At 41.8% G+C, this 20,014-nt stretch overlaps 1 protein-coding gene across 1 annotated transcript in view; it reads left to right on the forward strand.

The window, feature by feature from the left end:
- The window catches only part of scara5 (scavenger receptor class A, member 5 (putative)), a 90,157-nt gene that overhangs the window by 5,994 nt on the left and 64,149 nt on the right, over positions 1-20,014 (forward strand). Inside the window, exons 2-3 of the mRNA XM_030047738.1 lie at positions 316-433; positions 10,485-10,613. Of these exons, the coding sequence (XP_029903598.1) occupies positions 322-433; positions 10,485-10,613 (241 nt within the window). The 5' untranslated portion in view covers positions 316-321. The remainder of the gene's footprint in view (positions 1-315; positions 434-10,484; positions 10,614-20,014) is intronic.

Consider the following 20,014-nt stretch of genomic DNA (forward strand, 5'->3'; position numbering starts at 1 on the left):
ATTTACAGCACTAGAGGGCAGCAATGTGAACATGTACACACACACACACACACACACACACACATATACATAGAAAGAGAGAGACCATACATCGAACACCACAATCTTTTTTATTTGTGTTAGAGTTGAAGGTTCATTGTTTATTTACTTTGCAAGTCATGCCACGTGTCCCTCCTCTGTACCTGTACACTATCAAACTCTGTCACAGTGTACAGCAGCCCAGAAAATAATTCTGTCTGATCTTTAGTTGACCAGTACCTAAGAAATGATATGAACATTGTGTTTTACTCTAACTTGAATTTCTTGTCTCTTCAGTGGGAAATGGAGAATAAGGCCATGTATCTGAGTACATACGAAGAGCGAGAGAACGGCTCCATATATGAGGAGGCATACGATGGACGCAACCTGTCCAAACTCAACCTCTGTGATGAAGGTAAGGACGAGGGTTGGCTGAATCCAGATGAAGGGCACACTGTAGACATGTATGTTTGTTTGTGCTCTTTTGTGTCGATACCAGTGAGGACCCAATTGTCCCCACAAAGCTCGAGTAGTGAGGAAAATCCTCCATATCACAGATGTCTTTGCCTGTCCTCACTTCTGCTAGGGGCTATTTGTTTGTCAGGACTTTGACACGCATTCTTGGCAAGTCCACGGGGGTTCTGGGACGTCCTGCTGTGAGATGAACATATGCGTGAGGGCATTCTCATGGACTTGTCGAGCTTTCATGAACATTTTTTTGCGAGTCCGCAGTCCTGCAGATTTTACTTGAGAGATTTCCTCACCATCCATCATGTTGTGATTTTAAAATATCACATGGGATGGCAAATGCCAGTGTAAGGTTAAAAGGATTAAAAAAACTGTCTCAGTTCAAAGGAGAGATTGTGGTCTTTCATCCTAATCTTGTTTTTAGGAAATGGGGCGGCATAGAATTCTTTTCAGAATCCAGATTTCAGATTTTTATTTCCATCAGTGACGCTCATAGCTGACAGATTGTCTGCACGAGAAATGGAAAATTGTTTAAAGGAGAAAACTTCAGCTGAGGTTGACAGAGCGAGAAATTACAGATTTATTGATTATAAGCCTTTGTTATAAAGTGTTACAAAACTGGGCGTGCCAATATAGCGCACCCACATCAATCATCTGCAAAACAGTTTTTATCATAGATCAGTGATTGGGCCCGTGTTTATGTGTGTGTTTGCAAACAGAGAGGTCAGTCATGGCTCAGTTACAGACTTTATGGAGGATGCTGAGATCATATTAAGGGTAACACTACAGAGGTACAAACAGAAGTACAAAACACGACACACACACACACACACACACACACAAACAGATGCCGTTCTTGGACTTATGAATGCCAAGTGGTGACAGCATGGTGCTTGTCTTGGTGTACCCTTTTGTCCATTGGTGTATGTGTGTGTGCATGTGTGTGCATGTGTGTGCGTGTGTGTGTGTGTGTGTGTGTGTGTGTGTGTGTGTGTGCGCTGCTGTTTCTGTATGTGTGGGTAGACAGGTGCAGCTGAACGAATCCACTGTTGACTCAATTGGTGTTCTTAAGTTTCAACTTATGAATGTGTGACTTTGGTGGGAAAGTCTTAGCGAACACCAGCCGGAGGCTTTGTTGACATTTTAACGGACACTGCCAAGTCCGAGCAGATCCATCACACATCAGAGGAACGCCTCCAAGTTTACTAATCCTATGGTGTTTTCACACCTACTGGAGTAAGAGAAGAGATTTCACACACTGGAGAAGTCTCCCTCTTGGTTTGGTTCATTTGTGCATGTGAGAATACAGCGATCCAAACAAGTCGGCCTGAGATGTTGAGAGAGAGGTTTCTCCAAGCCAACACTTAAGTTTAGTTTGGCATGAGAACTGTGATCCCACCCAATAACAGGAAGCACTGTGCAATATGGGTTAAACATACTGAATTGAGAACAAATTTTGCCCTTTTGGTATGTGATTTTTTTGGTATGTGAAATGCAGAAGTAGTAACCAGAAGGAGTTCTCTGTTACTTAAGTTATAGTAATGGAGTAGATTCATGTCATAGTTTTGTCTAGTTAGTAGTTTTACCACTTAAATATGTTTCCTCTGAAGTATTCTTCCCTCGCTATATGATAAATGACAACTATTACTCTATGAATTACATCACAATATTACAAATTGAGAGCAAATTTTGTCCGCACAGTAACTTACAGTGAGCTGTTTTTTTTCACGGCACGAGCAGCACTGCCACTGTGGGCTACATTGTGGGCCAATTTGTGGTCACTCACACACTTACTCGCTCATGGACGCACTGATTGGGGTCACTCACTAATGGACGACCTGCGAGGGACACACTATGAACAACCAGGAGATGCCCAAGCAACGCTCATCAGAGCTGTATCGTAGGTGATAATCTATCCATTTCGAGTTGGCGTTGTTGATTTTTGGAAAATAAAACACACATCCTTTCAGCAAACCTGTCACTTCTTAAAACTCACAGCAGGTAATGCTCACAGAATGCTGTGAATCACTGTGTCGCCTGCAGATATAAATCGGATTATTTATCCATGTCTGTCCTTCACAGCATCTCCACAGCAATACGCACAATTCTGTCCAGTTATCATGGTGTTGCATTTGTTTTAGCTACAGTTTTTAACGTTGGATTAATATGCATGTTATGTCAACTAACAGTATCGTTGCCTAGCACTACTAACAGCTTCATTTTTTCTTTTCACCCCTCATCCAGCCAGGCTGCAGCTTTAACAACACCTTTGTTCAGATATGTGAAATAGGCATACTCACATATGTATTACGCAAATAACAACACATAAACAATACACAACAAGATATGTATTCATTGGTTTGTGATTCATCCATAGGGTAAATATGACATTTTAATATTCTTATGATGAGACGTTGATGGATTTGCATTAAAGGTGCAAATTGGTGAAAACCTGATGTTGAAATTTGATATTAAAAGAGGCATTAGTACAGCACAGAAACAAACAAGTCCATTACCCCAAAAATTAGCCTCTGCTGGCCACTTCCTCTCATTTTACGTTGTGTACATTGTGCGGCCCTGCAAACCAAGTCTCACAAGTTAATCACACTGGAGGACTCTCAAGATAGCCATTTTACTTAGGCTTATTTAAATGTTTAAAATCAGACCATGGCATATGACATACCCACAGTGTACACTAGCTGGTAAACAATGATGTAGCACTGGAAGCTCACCGGAAAAGAGCACGTATCACTTGTTAAGGCTGAGTCCTGATCGCAGCGGCCTGCGTTTGAATCCGACCTCAGGCCATTTGCTGCATCTCACCCCCAGCCCCCCCTTGCCCCTCCCCCTCCCCCTGCCTTTCCTGTCTCTCCACTGTGACTGTCAAATTGAGCAGAAATGCCAAAAAATAATCTTAAAAAAACAATGATGTAACACTGCACATAAGACTATTTTCCATTTGTTATGTGGCTTAACTTTATTCACAGTCATTTCATTCAGGCTTACCGCTCTCTTCCATCCCACCAGATGAACCTGCCTTATTCCTCGCCTGCTATCGGGGAGACTGGGGCGGTGAGGAGGGAGGCCTGATGTTTTTCAGTGTTTTTCACAAGTCAGATTTGACGGGAAATCTGATGCATTGCTTTACAAGACCAGAAAGGAGGAGAGTGTTCTTCCTCCAGCACAAACAAAACTGACGCTTTCAGAGTTTCTGGCACATCATTTGGTGAAAGCAGTGAAAGGCTGATGGAAAAATCACTTCCAACTTGTTTATCCTCTTCATTAAAGCCAAAGATGTCGGGGAGTGGGAAGTGGGTCAGGAAGCTATGGGGTTTATGGGAAATGTGGTCTTGATTTTGAGAAGCACTATCACTCTTGAGTGGCACAGAGACTCTTTTGAGCATAGTCTCATTGGTTTACCATGCTTATACCTAGGAATCACAATTTAATTGACAATAATATATTCATATTTAAAAATGCTACTGATAATGCCCTTAAGAAAGACATTTGGGAAAAAGGCTTTGCTCACAGCCAGATTTACTAATGTCACTATAATCTGCCAGATACAGAAAAAGCGTCCAAGGATTCCCACCCATGCCAAGCACCATGTGTACTTGATTTGGAAACTTGAGTTAGTAAGAGGAATAATACTGTGTTTTCCATTGCCCTCGTGAATTCACTTATCTCACCTCACCAAAAACAGTCAAATAACTGTGCCTGTAATTGACTCACATTGGCCTGTGTTGAAAAAGAGTCAGTGTGTGTGTATGTCAAAACTGAGTCTGATTTCAACACTGAGATCTTCTGTTGCGCTTCCAAGTTCACTCATAAAAAAGCAGATCCAAGTTTGCTAATCCCCATCTAATCTGCCAGTTAAATGGTCTGTCTGTTCTTACAAACAGTACTTACCACCACACGTGTGCACACTTTGTTTCATCTTATTTTCAACCACCCAGTGCTTTTATACTGCAGCCATGACTCTGATTCACACAGTCTTGTCAATGAATATCCCCTCTCTGTGAAAACTGCTAGACGTGCCTCTCTGACATCAGCCCGCCTGTTGGGAAAGCTTTATGGCATATGAAATTGCTTGAAAGTTTATTTTCTCTTTTTCAGACTGTATGCATTTTTTGTTGCACTTTGCGTTCACTTAAATTGCATCTGACTGTATCGGCTATATTGGCTTTATGTAACTGTGAGGCAGGTGTTGAATTACAACTGTTGTCATATCACAACATTTGTGTGGCATCTATTTTTACAATATGATTTGTTTTTGTTTTTGTCTCCACCCCTGAGTACAGGCAGCACCAGAACTCATTTGACACTGTCCTCTTCTGGTGCAAACCTGTTTCTGTCATTTCTTTGTCTTTGATTATGCAGTGCTTTGCATGCTTTATTTTAGAAAAGTAGACATGGGGGAATCAAATGCTAAAATAGTAACACTCAGCTTAACCCACAATGTCACACATCAGTGCTTTTAAAAACTTTCATTTGCTGATGTGTGAATTCTCTAACCAAATATCAATCAGTTATATTCTGTGTTTATACTGTGATACTTTGTAATGCCTCATGCTGAAAAAACAATGTAATAATTTCTCCATTCAGTTACAGACTTTTTTTTTTCCAAAGTGTTTTTTGGGTTTGTATGCTGTTAAGTCACTTTTTCTCTTCCTTGAAGTTTGTTTTTGAGCGCTGGTCCGTGCTTAACTTAAAAAGCAGACTGGTGTGGAGCGCCGTTTCTGTTTCTATACATTCCATCCATGTGACACACACACATCTGAGCCAGCTGTGTTTGTCTTAAGCGGGGGGGAGTGTGTGTGTTCTTCATCACTGAGGGGAAGCGGGGAGGGAGGAGGGTGTGTGTGTGTGTGTGTGTGTGTGTGTGTATGTGTGTGTGACAGTAACCTCACTTGTCATGGTCCAAATGAAACCATGCTGTGGGAAGGCTGGGCTGCAGACATAGTGTTGATGCAACAGGTTGGCCTGTCAGTGTGTGTGTGTGTGTGTGTGTGTGTGTGTGTGTGTGTTTCAAGTTTTGAACAAAGGTAAGATAATACCTAGACGTATTTCTGCTTTGTTTATTCATTCACACAATGTCAGAATGTCTGAATGACCAACGTGCCACTCTTTTCTGCAACCCTAGATTTTACATGAAACATGAAGCCACTTTACCATTTGCGACTATGAAAATAGATACATGACATGCATGAGATTTCTGTCTTTGATGGGATTTTATTTTATTACACTTTTGTCCGTATTTCAACCAGAGACAGAAAAAAACACTGAAATGTATCAAATGTAAATGTAAATGTATCAACATCATTTAATTTTTATATTAAAAGTTCTGCACTCAGTAAAAGGCAAAAGTAGTCATGAAGAATGGCTTTTTCTGAGTGTTATGGCCCTTTTCCATTAGTATCTACTCGGCTCGGCTCGACTCGGCTCGACTCTACTCGCCTCGACACGGTTTAGGTGGTTTTCCATTACAATTGAGTAGCACCTCACCGTGGGTGGAGTCGTCATAGCAAGGCGGCGCACCGTCCAGCTCCCTCTGGATTCTTTGGGCCGCCACCAAGCTCAGAAAAGTCTCCACGTCTTTATTTGACCGCGGTAGCGGTGTGCTTGCCATTTTCCGACTTTGACAACTTCACGGGAGTCGCTCTCGTCACTCCCTGTCCAATCAGTGGCCTGCACGGCGTTTACGTCACATTTTCAGCTCGACTCAGCGCGACTCAGCTCGCTTGGAACCCCGGCTGAGTAGGTGCTAAAATGGGACCTGCTAGCAGGTACTACCACCTAATGGAAAAGCTCTTAAAGCGAGTAGAGTCGAGCCGAGTCGAGCTGAGTCGAGCTGAGTAGGTACTAGTGGAAAAGGGGCAATAGATTAAATACTCCTTTGCCGACTCACCCAGACTGAGACAAGATCTTAAATACCATTTTCACCTCTGCACATCCACTGGTTCAGTTCCTATGGATAGCATTTTGTGTTAGCTTAGCATAAACACTTGAAGTCTATGGGAGTCATTAGCCTGGCTCTGCCAAACTGAAAAAATAAACCTTACAACAACTCCACTGCTGTCTTATTTGCACAGTGTATCGTTTGTGTTTTAAATACATATCTTGTAATTTAACAAAAAACGATGTACAGTTCCACCATCTGACTTATCCTCGTGTTTTATTTAAAAAATCCTAAGCAGTGTAATAGTAGTGCAGCGCAATGTACAAAATTTCCACCTATTAGCGCATCTATAATAGTGCAGTAAAATATAGTAGTGCAGTAAAAGTAGAAAGTCTCACAAAATGTAAATGCTCAAGTATGTTGATAATCATTACAATTGCTTCCCCCAGTCAGACTCATCCAGATGGAATTAGGGGTTTAGAAGTTTGATTTTCCTAGGAATGTGATTCTAAGGATGAGAACGCTTGAACTGCCTTATTACACATTGTAAATAGTTATTTGTTTCTATTTGAGGGTTGATACCCGACAAAAATTTAGAAATGATGTTCATGTTGGGTTCGGTCATGTCAACCAAACAATCAGCTTCGGCATCGGCTTCATGCAATCCACCTGTAGCCGATTTAAAACTATACCTTATGACAGTCATTTACGAGATGCCTGCACACATGTAAACAGGGAAGGTGTAACCATGGTAACAACAGTAGTGTGGCAAGATAACGCAAACTGAATACTTCAGCTTACATTATCTGCGTCAGGTTCAGGTCGGGCTCAGTTACTACGCTCTTTTGCACAAAATATGCTCTCTGCTTTCTGTGCATAGCTTTATGAGATGAATATTCACATGTGCATTTCACCGAAGGTCATTTCTGAGGTCAGGGGAAGTCTTTGGCACCACCACAGGGGCCAGAGATGACGATCACCTCAGAGGTGATGGAAACCATGGGTGTTACAGTTAAGAGGCATCATTAAAAAACCAAGGCAACCCATAATGGTGACTGATAGTGTGGATTTTTCCAAAGATAAACCTAGCAGCCAGCAAGTATTTAGAGAACACATGTAAAAGGTTTCCTGAACCCGGATATTGGTTGAATCGCCATTGTGCTTCATTAATCAGAAACGGACATCTATTTATATGAAAATATCACTTGTTATCACTTGGAGACGATGTATATTTTAATGTGATGATGTCGGAAGACGTTTTGGAAGAAGCTGTGAATTCCTGTTGGACTACTGAAGGCTCTGCTAGACTGATTGATGAAGAATGTGACCTCAGAAAAACTATCTCTGTTTGTTATTTCATCCTCTTGGCCTGAAGTGAACGTTCTCTCGGCATCAACAGCCTAATCCCTGCCTCCTCCCAGTCCATCTAGCACACACACACACACACACACACACGCACACACACACACACACACACACACAGTATCAAAGCGGTTCCATCATGCATAAACAGCACTGTGTCAGTTTTATCAAGACTAATTCCTGAACATCTGTTTGACCCGGAGAGGAGTGTTAAGTGCTGACATGAGTTATAGTAATGACTCCTCAGTGAGTGTGTGACTTACACACAATGGTTTTTGTTATATAGATGTATTTGCACATTTGCGTATGTGTGTATGTGTGCGCGTGCGTGTGTGTGTGTGCATGCTATGATGTATGTTTTTGGCCTTGGACTATAATGTAGAAACCACTCTTAGATTCCCCAGCTTAGCTCCCGAGAACATAAGGGACAAGAATAGAAGACTTAGAGGTTTTCCACATATAAAATCACTCAGAGTCTCAATAACTTAATTTTTCATAATGCAAGCTAGATCATTTGAGGTCATCAATGTGTTTAAAATTTCTGCTTTGTCAGCCTTGCATGACTATGACTGACTAAGTGTGTGTAAATCCTATGCTTTTTATCAGTTCAGCATGCTGTCAGTATGAGTCAGGTTTTAAGTCTGTGTGAAAGATGCAAACCTCAGCACTGCTGCCACTCAGACCACATATTACTGAAAGACATTAGGAAGAATGAGATACACCATTCCACATTTTCTTTATTAGGTAGGACAGCTGTTATAAAACAATAGTGTGGTATCTTATTCAGCTAATTTGCTTCAGAAAAAAAGCACAAAATGTGTTCTGTCCCCAGTGTGTGTGGCTCTTCATGAAGTGATGGATAGCTAAACACATGTACTGAAAGGGTTAAATGATGACTCAGACGTGGCAGGAAAGTTTAGGGCTGGTTACTTGTTTGTCTTCGTCAGCTGCTTTCAACAGAGCCTTTCCATACATTTTGTGAAACTGGTATTAAAATACACAAGAAGAAAATGCTCTTAATGTCAATATAGTGTAGAAATTAAAATGTATTTAACACAAAGTAATGCCACATTAATGGCTGCCCTGCACATTGAGGAATTATCATAAATTATTTATCCATAAAGATTAAGCAAATAGACAGTCAAAGCTTCTGCCAAGATCAACACGTGGATGTAAACGATTGAACAGAAAGAGGTCTTGTGCAATTTACAGTCTAAAATCTCCAAACAAAATGGCTGGTCTCCAACTATAACTCCACCCATGTGATCACAAATAACCACTGAAGAGCAATAACATCTAAAGCTATAGTACATTAAGTCATGCAGGATTTAACACAATACCACTTTCAATGTCTAACTAAAGTCTGAGAGACTGAAGACAGGCAAGAAACTGAAGATGAAGGCATGAAACTGTCCTTGGTAGAGGCTTAGGGAGACGTCAGTACCGCTACTTTGGTAAATGGCCTGAGGAAGAACAGTTTCCAAAGTATGTCTGTGTCTTCCTTTTGTACACATCCGATGATGGAGGGTTTTGCATGTGACAGTACATGAGTTACACCCAGTCATGCCAACCACTGTGATCTTGTTTGCTGCTGCCCTTCTTCTTGGACTTGGAGGATCGAGCGATGTGGATGAGGGAGGCAATAGCTCTGACAAGTGATTGCCATGTGGAAAACCTTTCAAAACAATGTGAACCAATGCCTTGATAGGAGCCTGTGGCTGTAGTGGTGTGGCATTGGACCTCTCTATCAGACTCAGGATTGATGAGATTGTAGGATGTTTCCTCAGTTGTGTCTGTCATTGTGGGCACTCCTGGTTTCATCATAGCTATACCCCAACACCACTTTGCAATCAGTGTAGGACTTGAAAGTGTCGGGTTTGATGTCCAACTCACTCACAAGCAGATCAGCATTCTCCAGAACAGCTGCACCTAACTCAAGTTAAAGAACAGTTCTTGTTTTCCTTTGACATCTGTCACTTCGAGGTATGCCACAGCTGCGATGGTCTTTATAGAAGCATCTGTTACGTTGAGCTCAGGAGAGAGAGGCTGGAGTGTAGGCTCAAGGGATTTCTGCTCCAGATCTGCTCTGCTCTAGATCTTCCAATGAATCTCTCCATGCAATCCATTCTACCGTCTTTTCCACGGGGAGGGGAGCATCCCATGTCGCTGGTGTTGCTGGTGAGCTGTCGTGGTCAAACGTTTCCGTGGATGGTAATAGGAGCCGCAACACCAATTGGGTCAAACAGGCTGTTAACCGTTGCAAGGACTCGTCTTCGAGGGAATGGCTTTTCGCTGTTGGCACCATGGAATGTCAAAGTGTCATTGACAAGGTCGCGGCTCAATCCAAGGCTACACTGCAGTCTTTAAATCAACCACTAGGCGTCGCTACAATGTTCTCCACCCACATCACATCACAAAATGAACGACATTGTTTTAAAATAGCTTTTTAAGTGATGACTGAGGAATAGTAAGATATCAAGATAAAGCAGAGAAAGACAGTGAATATCATCAGATCCAAAACCCCTTCTTTGGGTAACGATGTAGCACTGTTATCTTGAAAATGTAGTATATGCTCGAAAGCAGCCTATCATTGAAAAGTCAATGTCAGACACTTAGACATGAAAAAACTGCATATTGTAGCTTTGAATGTTCTGATTTTTTTTTTTTTTACTGCTTTAACAGCACTTATGCTTGAGTTGGATGTCTTGAGTAACAGTATTTGTTTTGCCTCGGTCAGGTTCTGCGAAGCGCCGCAGGAAGCAGGATCAGTGCTGCAGTCACCTGAACTCCCTGTCCGCCATCAAGTACGCCATCGTCTCTCTCTACATCCTGGTTCTCCTCAGCATCTTTGGACTCTGCCTGGCAGGTAGGGCGCATGTGTGCACATGTATGTGTAAAAATGTTTGGATAGGTACTGTGCATATTGTGCTGGCTTGGTTTGAGAATAGCTGTCTTTCTTGTTATGTGAAATACAAGAGAAATTTTTGTCACTTGCTAACTGTCATAACAAAGTGTCATTGTTAGTTGAGGGTGGAGAAAGAAAGAAAGAAAGAAAGAAACAAAGAAACAAAGAAACAAAGAAAGAGGCAAGGCTAAATTTGAAATACAGTGGGTAAGGGGGAGGGAGAGAAAATAGTGATAATTTTTTGTTCCCAGATCTTTGAAAAACTCTTGGTTCACATGCACTGTATACACACACACACACACACACACACACAGTCAAACACACATGCACACTTTTACCCACACCTTTGCCATCGCTATATTAAAGCACTTAGTCAGTCTCAGGTAACACTGTGGGATCTGGCATGTAACCTTACTCCCCTTTCAATCTGAGCATTTGTCTCTTCTGGTTTTCCATTAACACACACACACACACACACACACACACACATAATGACAATAACTTGAAGCACTCCGGGGCTCCAGTAATGGGCCTGTTGCTCAAGACAAATTGAGAATGAATGTGGCATTATTTTAAAACAAGCTGGTTCTTACGCTGTGTGCCTCTTACGCTCTCTGATGGTTACAGGGAGGCAAAGTTTAAGTCTCACTTTTCTGCATGACTACGGAGACACCATATGAGTTTGAGGTTGGTTCCAGCCATGATTTGATATCACAACTGATTTTCAAGATCGGAGCAAGTCCCGGCTACTTTTTTGGTTGTTTTACGATTCAGTCGTCAGAATTTTACTCTCTTGCCTCCGGATTCAGTTAAGAATTTCTGAAGCACTGAACATGATCAGTGTTTGTTTGGATCAGCTGATGATCTGCTGATGTTTTGTGCTTTACTTGTGTGTCCTGCTTGAACTAATGCAAAGTACATGCGGTCAGGATTGGGATTGGTCAGGACACTTTCTAGGATTGGTATAGTCGGGATAACATTCGTCTGTTTGCTGACTTTGCCCCTCCATCATGGGGCCGAACTACAGCTGTTAGTGAGGACAAACACACCGGCCTGAACATCCGTTACAAGACTGCAGGCCGCTCCATCTGTTTGCCGCACATCAGGTGTCACTTCTGGCTGCACTCCAAGACGACCCACTTGCTGGAGGCTTCTTGGTCCTTGCACATGTTTCCTTTGCAGACAGGGGTGTGTGTGACCCAGGTAAAGGTGTGTGTGTGTGTGCAGCGCCATTAAAACCAATGGGAGTGAGGTCTGAGCTCCCTCTAAAATTGAACTTTTTTGACCCAGTGTCCACTTCCAAGGACATCATGAAACGGGCTTGTCTTCCATACTTCAAAAAATCAGATTTACTTAAATTTCATCGAAAGCATTCCTATAACGGCATACTAGAGTAAAGTTTAGGTTATCCTCTTGAAGGCACATCAGGTCTGAGAGATACAGCTCCACATTTATAATGTCCTCAAGCAAGGACGCAGGGTTGCAAGAGGATATGTGTGCCTCTGTGTTGCAATGAATAACCTCTGCAAAGGCTAGTGATTAAACCAGTGATGTGCACTAAACCAGTGATGTGCACTTACTGCACAGCATGTTCAGATCAGTTTGTTGGTTATGTAGCTAAATGCACCTCTGACTACTTCCAGAAGTTGTTTGGGTGATGAGATCTTCAGTCTACATCTTGATTGCATTAACACCTGGATCTGATGACTTTTTGATTACAGTGTGATCAGCCAAGATGCTTGTTAACAGCAGGTCATCGTCTTTCCTCCCATGTGGCAGCTTTGGCAGGTATTGCATCAAGGCGCTGTAGAGTCCTATTCATTTCCAGCAAGACATGCTCATAATTCAGACCTAACCCTCTTCTGTGTCTGTGCTCCATGTCATGACCTGCTTTACAGTCCAGAGACTAAAGCCCTGGTGAGCATGTGTGTGTATTTGTCTTAAGAAACCTGCTCAGTGCACATTTTTTAGCCTGTAGTCTGGGGGAATAGTCCCAGGGTGAGGTAGGGTTACACAAATCCACAACTAACAACAGGGAGCTGTCCAGTCTTACACTGTAGGCCACAAGTTTGAGCCATAATACAGTGATAATGTAATAGTTCAATGTAATGTAAATGTTCAGTTAATAGAATGTAACTACAATTTGGCAGAATTTGGGGTTTGTACCAAATAACAAGACAGCCAGCAAATCTCAACAAAACTGTGTACATGATTTGCCTGGGGCCATTCAGCTGCTTACAGATGAAAACACGCAGCACGGAGTCAAACCATCTCCTATGGAGGGACTCCTGACAGCGTCTCAGCAGCAGCAATCCACTTGGCATAACACACCTACCAAAATTTATTAGTCGTGAAGCTTAAGGTTCAAATTATTTGAACTTGGACCTAGTTTGATGCTGACCTTTGATAGTGTGTCCAATCATGTTACAGCTCGGCAGTCGGTTAAGGCGCCGCCTCTCTTGGTATTAACAGCCAGAATCAACCACAAACGATCTGATGTGAGGATGAAATGTGTCACTGAGTTCAATGAATTGTTGAATCACATTGACCAGAGGGTGTTTTTATTTTTCCAAGCTTTGCGCAGAGGGTGTTTATTGTGTTAGTTTCCGCATTGGGACACTGAAAACATTTGAAAAGCAGTTAAGAAAACCAAGTAAGCGTTTATGTAGCCCAGTCATCAGGCCTCTCCAGCAGGAATATAGCTGTGTTAACCAGGTCTCTCTTAACCTCTTCACCTGATTATGGAAGCCCTGTTTCTTGTTTACATGGCCTTTCAGACACCAGATAACTGCTCGTGTGTGGGGAATAACCCAATTAGGAAAGTGCAGCATGTAAATCCACTGATTGTATTTGAACTTCAGATTTCAGGTTCCCAGTAGTCAGTAGACTAGTTATGGAAGCACAAACAATATTTCTTTCAAACACCATAGTCCTCTGGTGATTGGAGCAATAAAACCCGAAAGTGGAAATTTGGATGTGTGAGTTATGGAAATTAGCCTTAGCTGTTGTTATTTCATATCTCTCAGTCTGCAACGCAGCGCTGTAATAAATTCCAGCCTCTTCAGAATTACGCCACTGCAATCCTTCTTCCAGCTTGATTTGGAAAATCCCCTGGCATGATGCCATACTTGCCTCATGGCCAATCCAATCCAGAGTCCAGTGACTGCATATGTGAGTGTGTGCTTGCATGTGTGTGTGTGAGTGTGTGTGTGTGAAAGAGAGTTAGAGAGGGAGAGATGGAGAGAGAGAGCTTTTAGAGGTGTGTCAGATTTTATGTCTCTTACCCTGCTGTGGCCTCCTTGTAAACACCAGCTCAGTATTATTGGAGGAGAGAGACAAGGAGAAAGAGTCAAATACAGGCAGAGTCACGAGGGGAGAGTGTGTGTGTGTGTGTGTGTGTGTGTGTGTGTGTGTGTGTGTGTGTGTGTGTGTGTGTGAGATTAAGATACAGGTTTAAGAGCTGTCTGGCTTCAGACCAGCAGGATCCTGGAGGAATCAACTGTCTCAGCTAATCTTGATTCCATTTCAAGACCACCTCACCACAAGCCACTCAGTCATAACCACAAGGCTGATGCCATTAAATGGATATGGATGTTTGTGCGTGCGTGCGTGCGTGCGTGCGTGCGTGCGTGCGTGCGTGCGTGCGTATTCCCAAGTTGTGAGGGGCAGAGATGTGGAGTTGCAGCCAAAAGGAGTTTGGAACAACTTGATGCTGTCATAGGGGTATTTGGTTATGTAGAGCTTGTTTTAGAAAGTAATCAAACCCAGCTTTTCAACTAGCCTCTCCTTAGGGAAATGCTGGCCATCCAAAAGTGGCTCCAGTGTAATGGCACTTGAGACACCTTCCTCGCATGCACGTACACGATGTGTGTGCACACTCAAACACACACACTGATGATGGTTGCCAGTTTTCCGATGTGAACACGACCACCCCAGCTCCTACCCTCAGCATAATCCGCATTTGCGTTTTGTTTGAATTCACACTTAACTATTTAGGAGGTTTTTCAGCTTTGACGCTGCCTTGGCCCTCTCCCTACTTCATGGTCCGACTTTTGTGTACTCAGACACATACATTTATCACTAGTGGAACTATGGAGTCACATCTTTAGCTGAACACATCTACACTTCTGGCAGGATAATGATTATATAGTATTTTCTTTAACACATCTGATTTTAAATCTTTGGACAAGAGACTGGGGTGAAATGAAACAAAGAGGCAGCAACAGAGATGGAGGCAGATAAGATATAAATAAAGTGGCAGAAGATGAAAGAACCAGATGAAGAGAGAAGTTTCATGAATGCATTTGTCTTGTGGTTACAAGCTGCCTTATCAGTCCATTATTTCCAGAGGGTTACACATGTTGATGGATGGTTGCTGTGTCAGCCTTGTTCATCAGGCAGGGTAGCATTAGAGGGAGAGTGTTTCATAATTGGAGGGTCACAAGTTCAATTCTCGTGACAGCCAGTGTCTGTCGCTGCCAAAATGTCTTTGTGCAAGAGCCCAGACACTTATCAGCTTCAGAGGCGCCTGTTGGAGTGCCATTTGTCTCTGTAGTGACTTGTTTTGGCTGCAAAAGGAAAAAATGGAAGGCTATTACAGCTGAAATATATTAGTTTTGAAATACTAAAGGTAGTCAGTGTCACATATTAATAGCCCCCAATGGCAATGAGAAGAAACTATTTAGAGTTTGAAGACTCAATGTTTTGTTCCTCCCCAAAAGGTAAATGCAAGTAGGGTCATACAAGACCATCAACAACTATAATCGTTCCACTGGGCTACATTGTCTGTCCTCCCACACGTTTTCCGGTTGATTTCTGCTCACAGTAAAGACAACATCGACACGGCCTTAACGAGACTAGTTCAGGACGTTGGCAGATGAGAGTGACACCTCATCCCTAAACTATAAAGATTGCATCCAAGTGGACTCATAGAAAATGTCAGTACATTTACTTCAATCATGAAAACCTGACTCTACCATCTAATGCATTTCATTTACACCTCAGTTACACCTAAGAAGTTGCTCTTCACTGTAGTGATGGGTACAGTGAAGTACGCAGGGTACGCAGACATACTAAAAGGATTCATAACTCAAATTGGACTAAAATATTCAGTTCAAAGAGAACTGAGAACTGTGTCGGGAAGAACTGAATGATTTATTACTTTAGCACTTTAATATGTGCCGTATTTAATCCATTTTGGCAAATCCACAGTCTCTCAAAGTGTGCAATATATAGCGTGTAACATAGCCAAATCTTAGTTTATAGTGTCTCTGTTATGAGAGTGTCTGACCTGTGCAAAAATAATACGCACAGAATTTTTTTTACCTACAGAGCATATCCTCAAGTAATCATCAAAACATACCAATTTATGTATTGTTAATGCAAACCCCATCACAGATTATCCCTCACATAATTGCCAGTGCAGATATTGATGAAAACACAGCGTAGATTAAAGAAAATATTCACATTCTTCTGCTTTGCTGACTTTGTTCCCATTAGACCCATTAGGTGTGTGTGTGTGTGTGTGTGTGTGTGTGTGTGTGTGTGTTTGTGTGATGTTTATCAAACAGCACAGATCTCCACTACGGCGCTTGAGCCCTGTGCCCTATGTAAGACTTGGATATGAGCTCACTGCTGCAGAGGGGCAATGGCTGAGGACCCAGAACCACTTTGGTAGATTTTATAAGCTTTGGCAGTCTTTTTTGTAAAGTCTTGCTTTTAAAGCATATTGCATATTGTCAAATAGGCGGTTTTAGTAGGCTGTGCATTGATGCAGACTGTGGTAAGAAAGAATAAAAGAGAAGAAGTCAAAGAAAGAGTGAAAGAATGAGAGCAACATGCAGTTAGAGAGCATGAACAAACATGGAAAGAGAATGTGTTACACTCCAGAACCCTGTGGTGACACGCTGCTCATTTCATCATGACAAAGATGGAGAAAACACCAAACACAACTGGTTGAATGACAAAGTACACAGAGGAAAAGCAAAAAAAAAAAAAAAAAAAAACTTGTCTAACTCCCTGCCCTAGCATTGACACAATTCCACGATTGCCAGCGAGGAGAACAGTCATGGTTGCCTGCAACAGTCACACCACATGTGTTTTGTTTGGTTGCCGCTGCATTCCCACTGTTGTTGCCGAGCCTTCAGCCAGGCCGTACGCTCAGCATGTCCCCTGGTATGTGTCATGTTTATGTGGCGTGGGAGCCATGCCTCCATGGGTGTAAAGCATTTTAGAGCACACCTGTTGAAACAGTTAAATAAAGCTGCAAGACTACAAGATAATTTTTGTAGTAAAAAACACAGACATTGGCCAATCAATGTTCTGCTCCTTTGATATAATGGAGGTTCCTCTCTGACCACAGATAATGACATATAAAAATATTTACTACAATTAGAAATTTCAGAGCCTTTTCCCATCCTTACAATGATACAGTTCAGAGGAAAACACTCTCAGCACACAGTATGTGGGTAGGCCTACAACTTTTACTTTTGCATGCTGTGTTGTCCATTTTTATTCTGGTTGTTTGGTTGTTATTGACTGCTGCCAGTGTGGCGCTCATGTGCCCTGTCTACTCTTTGTCTTCTTCTTTGTGCTTGGTAGGTCTCTTATACTGGATAGTCTAAAAAGTTGAATGGAAAAAAACCCACACTTTCTTACATGAAATTCTCCTAGATTTAATCATCAGTACAAACAAATAGCAACTGTGTTGAAATAATTCAGGCTCATGGAGAATAGGTCAAGGGTAGAAAATTTCATGCATAAAAATGTTGGGAAACAGTCGAAACAGCCAGTCACAGAGCTTAAAATTCTGTTTCCTGTAGTTGAGCTGCGTTGAGCCATGATTTGAAACGACTTCACACTCTAGTAACAGCTGATGTGGTCCATAGCTGCTGCACTATTTAGCACTATTTGACATACAAAAGCAACAGATTTCTAAGAAATTTGTTTGAAAATTTTAGTAAAAGTGGGTAAAAACAATGGAGAAGATATTTCCAAAACCCACAGCTCCACCCACATTGCAGCTCTGTAAGCTGCAGGCATGTATGCACGTTCTCGGCTCTGGGACCTATCAGAGTTGGTTCACATTTCAAACAAAGAAAAACACCATTAGCTGGCAATTGAAATGGTTCATGGGCAATAGCCACTACAAACCCTGGCTGTCCTCTTCCTCCCATATTGCAAGAAGATAGATATCATTATTTTCCGTAATTGTAATGGGGGTTTTGTCATTGAAAGCCTAAGACACAAAAAAAACACAAAGGCAACACATGATCTTAGTTACACTATACACCGCATCATTCTCTTAGCATGCGTGCATCATGTAAAAAACACATACATTCACATAAATGGGTTCTTTACAGTGCGAGAAAATTGTTTTTGTGGCTTGTGCTATAGTGGAGGCCCTTTTTGGCGCGTAAAGAACCATTTTAGAGAGGTTCTGCCTGGAACTGGGCTCATGTTGTTGTACAGCACATCAGATTTTTATGGTGCTGTAAAGAACGACTTGAGAATGCAGGGAATGTTACATAGCAGTGTTGACGGGGACTTTTCAACAATCACACTGCGGCCTTAATGTTCATTTCACCTTGAATACCCTCTCTTTTTCTGTTACCTTGAATAACCCCTCTTTTTCTGTGTGAAGTGTTGAGTTGTTTTTCACTTCTTCAGATAAACTGGTTCGGCATCTGGACACAGTTCTCAGAATAACTGGTTTGAGTCAAACATCCAACAAACACAGATTTAAGTCAGAGTTTGGCCGATATATGGCCTTTCACAGGGAGTTTGGGTTGATAACTGCCTGGGTGTCCAGGAAAGGAGGTTCTTACAGGAAACATTGAGTTATTAGGAACACAACTGGTCCACATCCACATGTTCTGCAGTATGAGCTGGTTTGAGACCTAGTCATCTTATCTACCTACAGTATTATCTACCTCTTGAGTGCATATGCATTACTAGTTGAACTATTAACTTAATAAATTTTAATGACAATGCATAGTAATTTTTTAAAGTTGCGTTCACTAATGTTGCAATGTGAAACGTTTATAAAGTGCCTTGGTGTTTCTCTCATGTTCTGACAAAGCCTCATACAGCCTGAATAAACTCCCTCACATCCACTGTAAACCCATGAAAGACTTTTCATTTACGTTTAACAGACACCTGTTGCATTTTACAGGTACAGTGGAGGACATCAGCTAATTATAGTATGTGCTCTGGCTTTATGAGGATATTTTCCCACCACATGTAAGAGAATTCAGAATGTGGTACACATGCCTCCTTTAAGCATGGAGGTGAATGTCGGCATCGTCATGTTTTCCACTCAGAGCAAACAAGCATGTTTTCCTAGAAACATGCAGCCTACATGTTTGGCATGAGCATGTGTTTTTTCCTCCCTTAGCCAGTTAATTACTGGAAAACATGACCGTATTTTTGTAATTGTTCTTATAAGCCCTTTCTATCTGTACTGGTAACCGCTATCTTACTGGTCCGTCAGATAGTGACCAGCTTTTACTTGCCCAGAAAAACTGTAATTTTTTTTTTCTACGCCCATGGAGGTTTAATTCAACCAATGAGATTACATCTGCCTCCAGAGCAGCTATGTCTCTCAGAAATGTTTGTATAACTAAAGGTCTGATGAAGGCCTGCTAGTCAAAACACATTCTGTGATGGCTGTGTGCCCTTTGTAACTGTAAACCTAGTGCACCGTAAGTAATACAACAGTTTTTACTTGTATTATGAGTTTTGCGCTGCATTTTATTCCTTTGTGGGGACCCACTCTGGAGTTTATGTGTTTCTTGGTGCAGCAGTTCTCAAATTATTGTTGAAAACCCTTGTTAGAGTGTGGGACAGGGGCAAGGCATAGGGCATCAAAAACAAAAACAAGAGGAAGCTCAGTTTAAGACTAAACCAAGCTTATTAGAATTCTTTTAATTCTTTAGGTCCTTTGAGGTTATTTTCAAAAAGCACATAGACCTGACATGAATGTAGACCATATGTCTCAGACTAAATTTGTTGTCGAAAAGCTTTCAGAGGGTAAATTTGACACCACAAAGTGCCCCTCCTCACAACTCTAAAGGGAAACTTTAAAGGTCTTCAACCACTCCCTTATGGAAACAATATGTATTTAATGCAGTCAAGACATGGGTGTCTCTTATTTTGGTATGTTTATATTCAACGGTGAGAAAACCCTCCCTCTCTCTGTTTGGCAGGGGGGCAGTTAATGCTCATAGTTCACCACAGCCACAGAGCATGAACACACACACTTACTCACACACCCACCCACACACACAGACACACATACGCACACTCACTTGCATACATACATACATACACACACATAAATGTTCACACACACACACACACCT

Source organism: Myripristis murdjan, chromosome 24 (genome assembly GCF_902150065.1).
Source record: "Myripristis murdjan chromosome 24, fMyrMur1.1, whole genome shotgun sequence".
Lineage (NCBI taxonomy): Eukaryota > Metazoa > Chordata > Actinopteri > Holocentriformes > Holocentridae > Myripristis > Myripristis murdjan.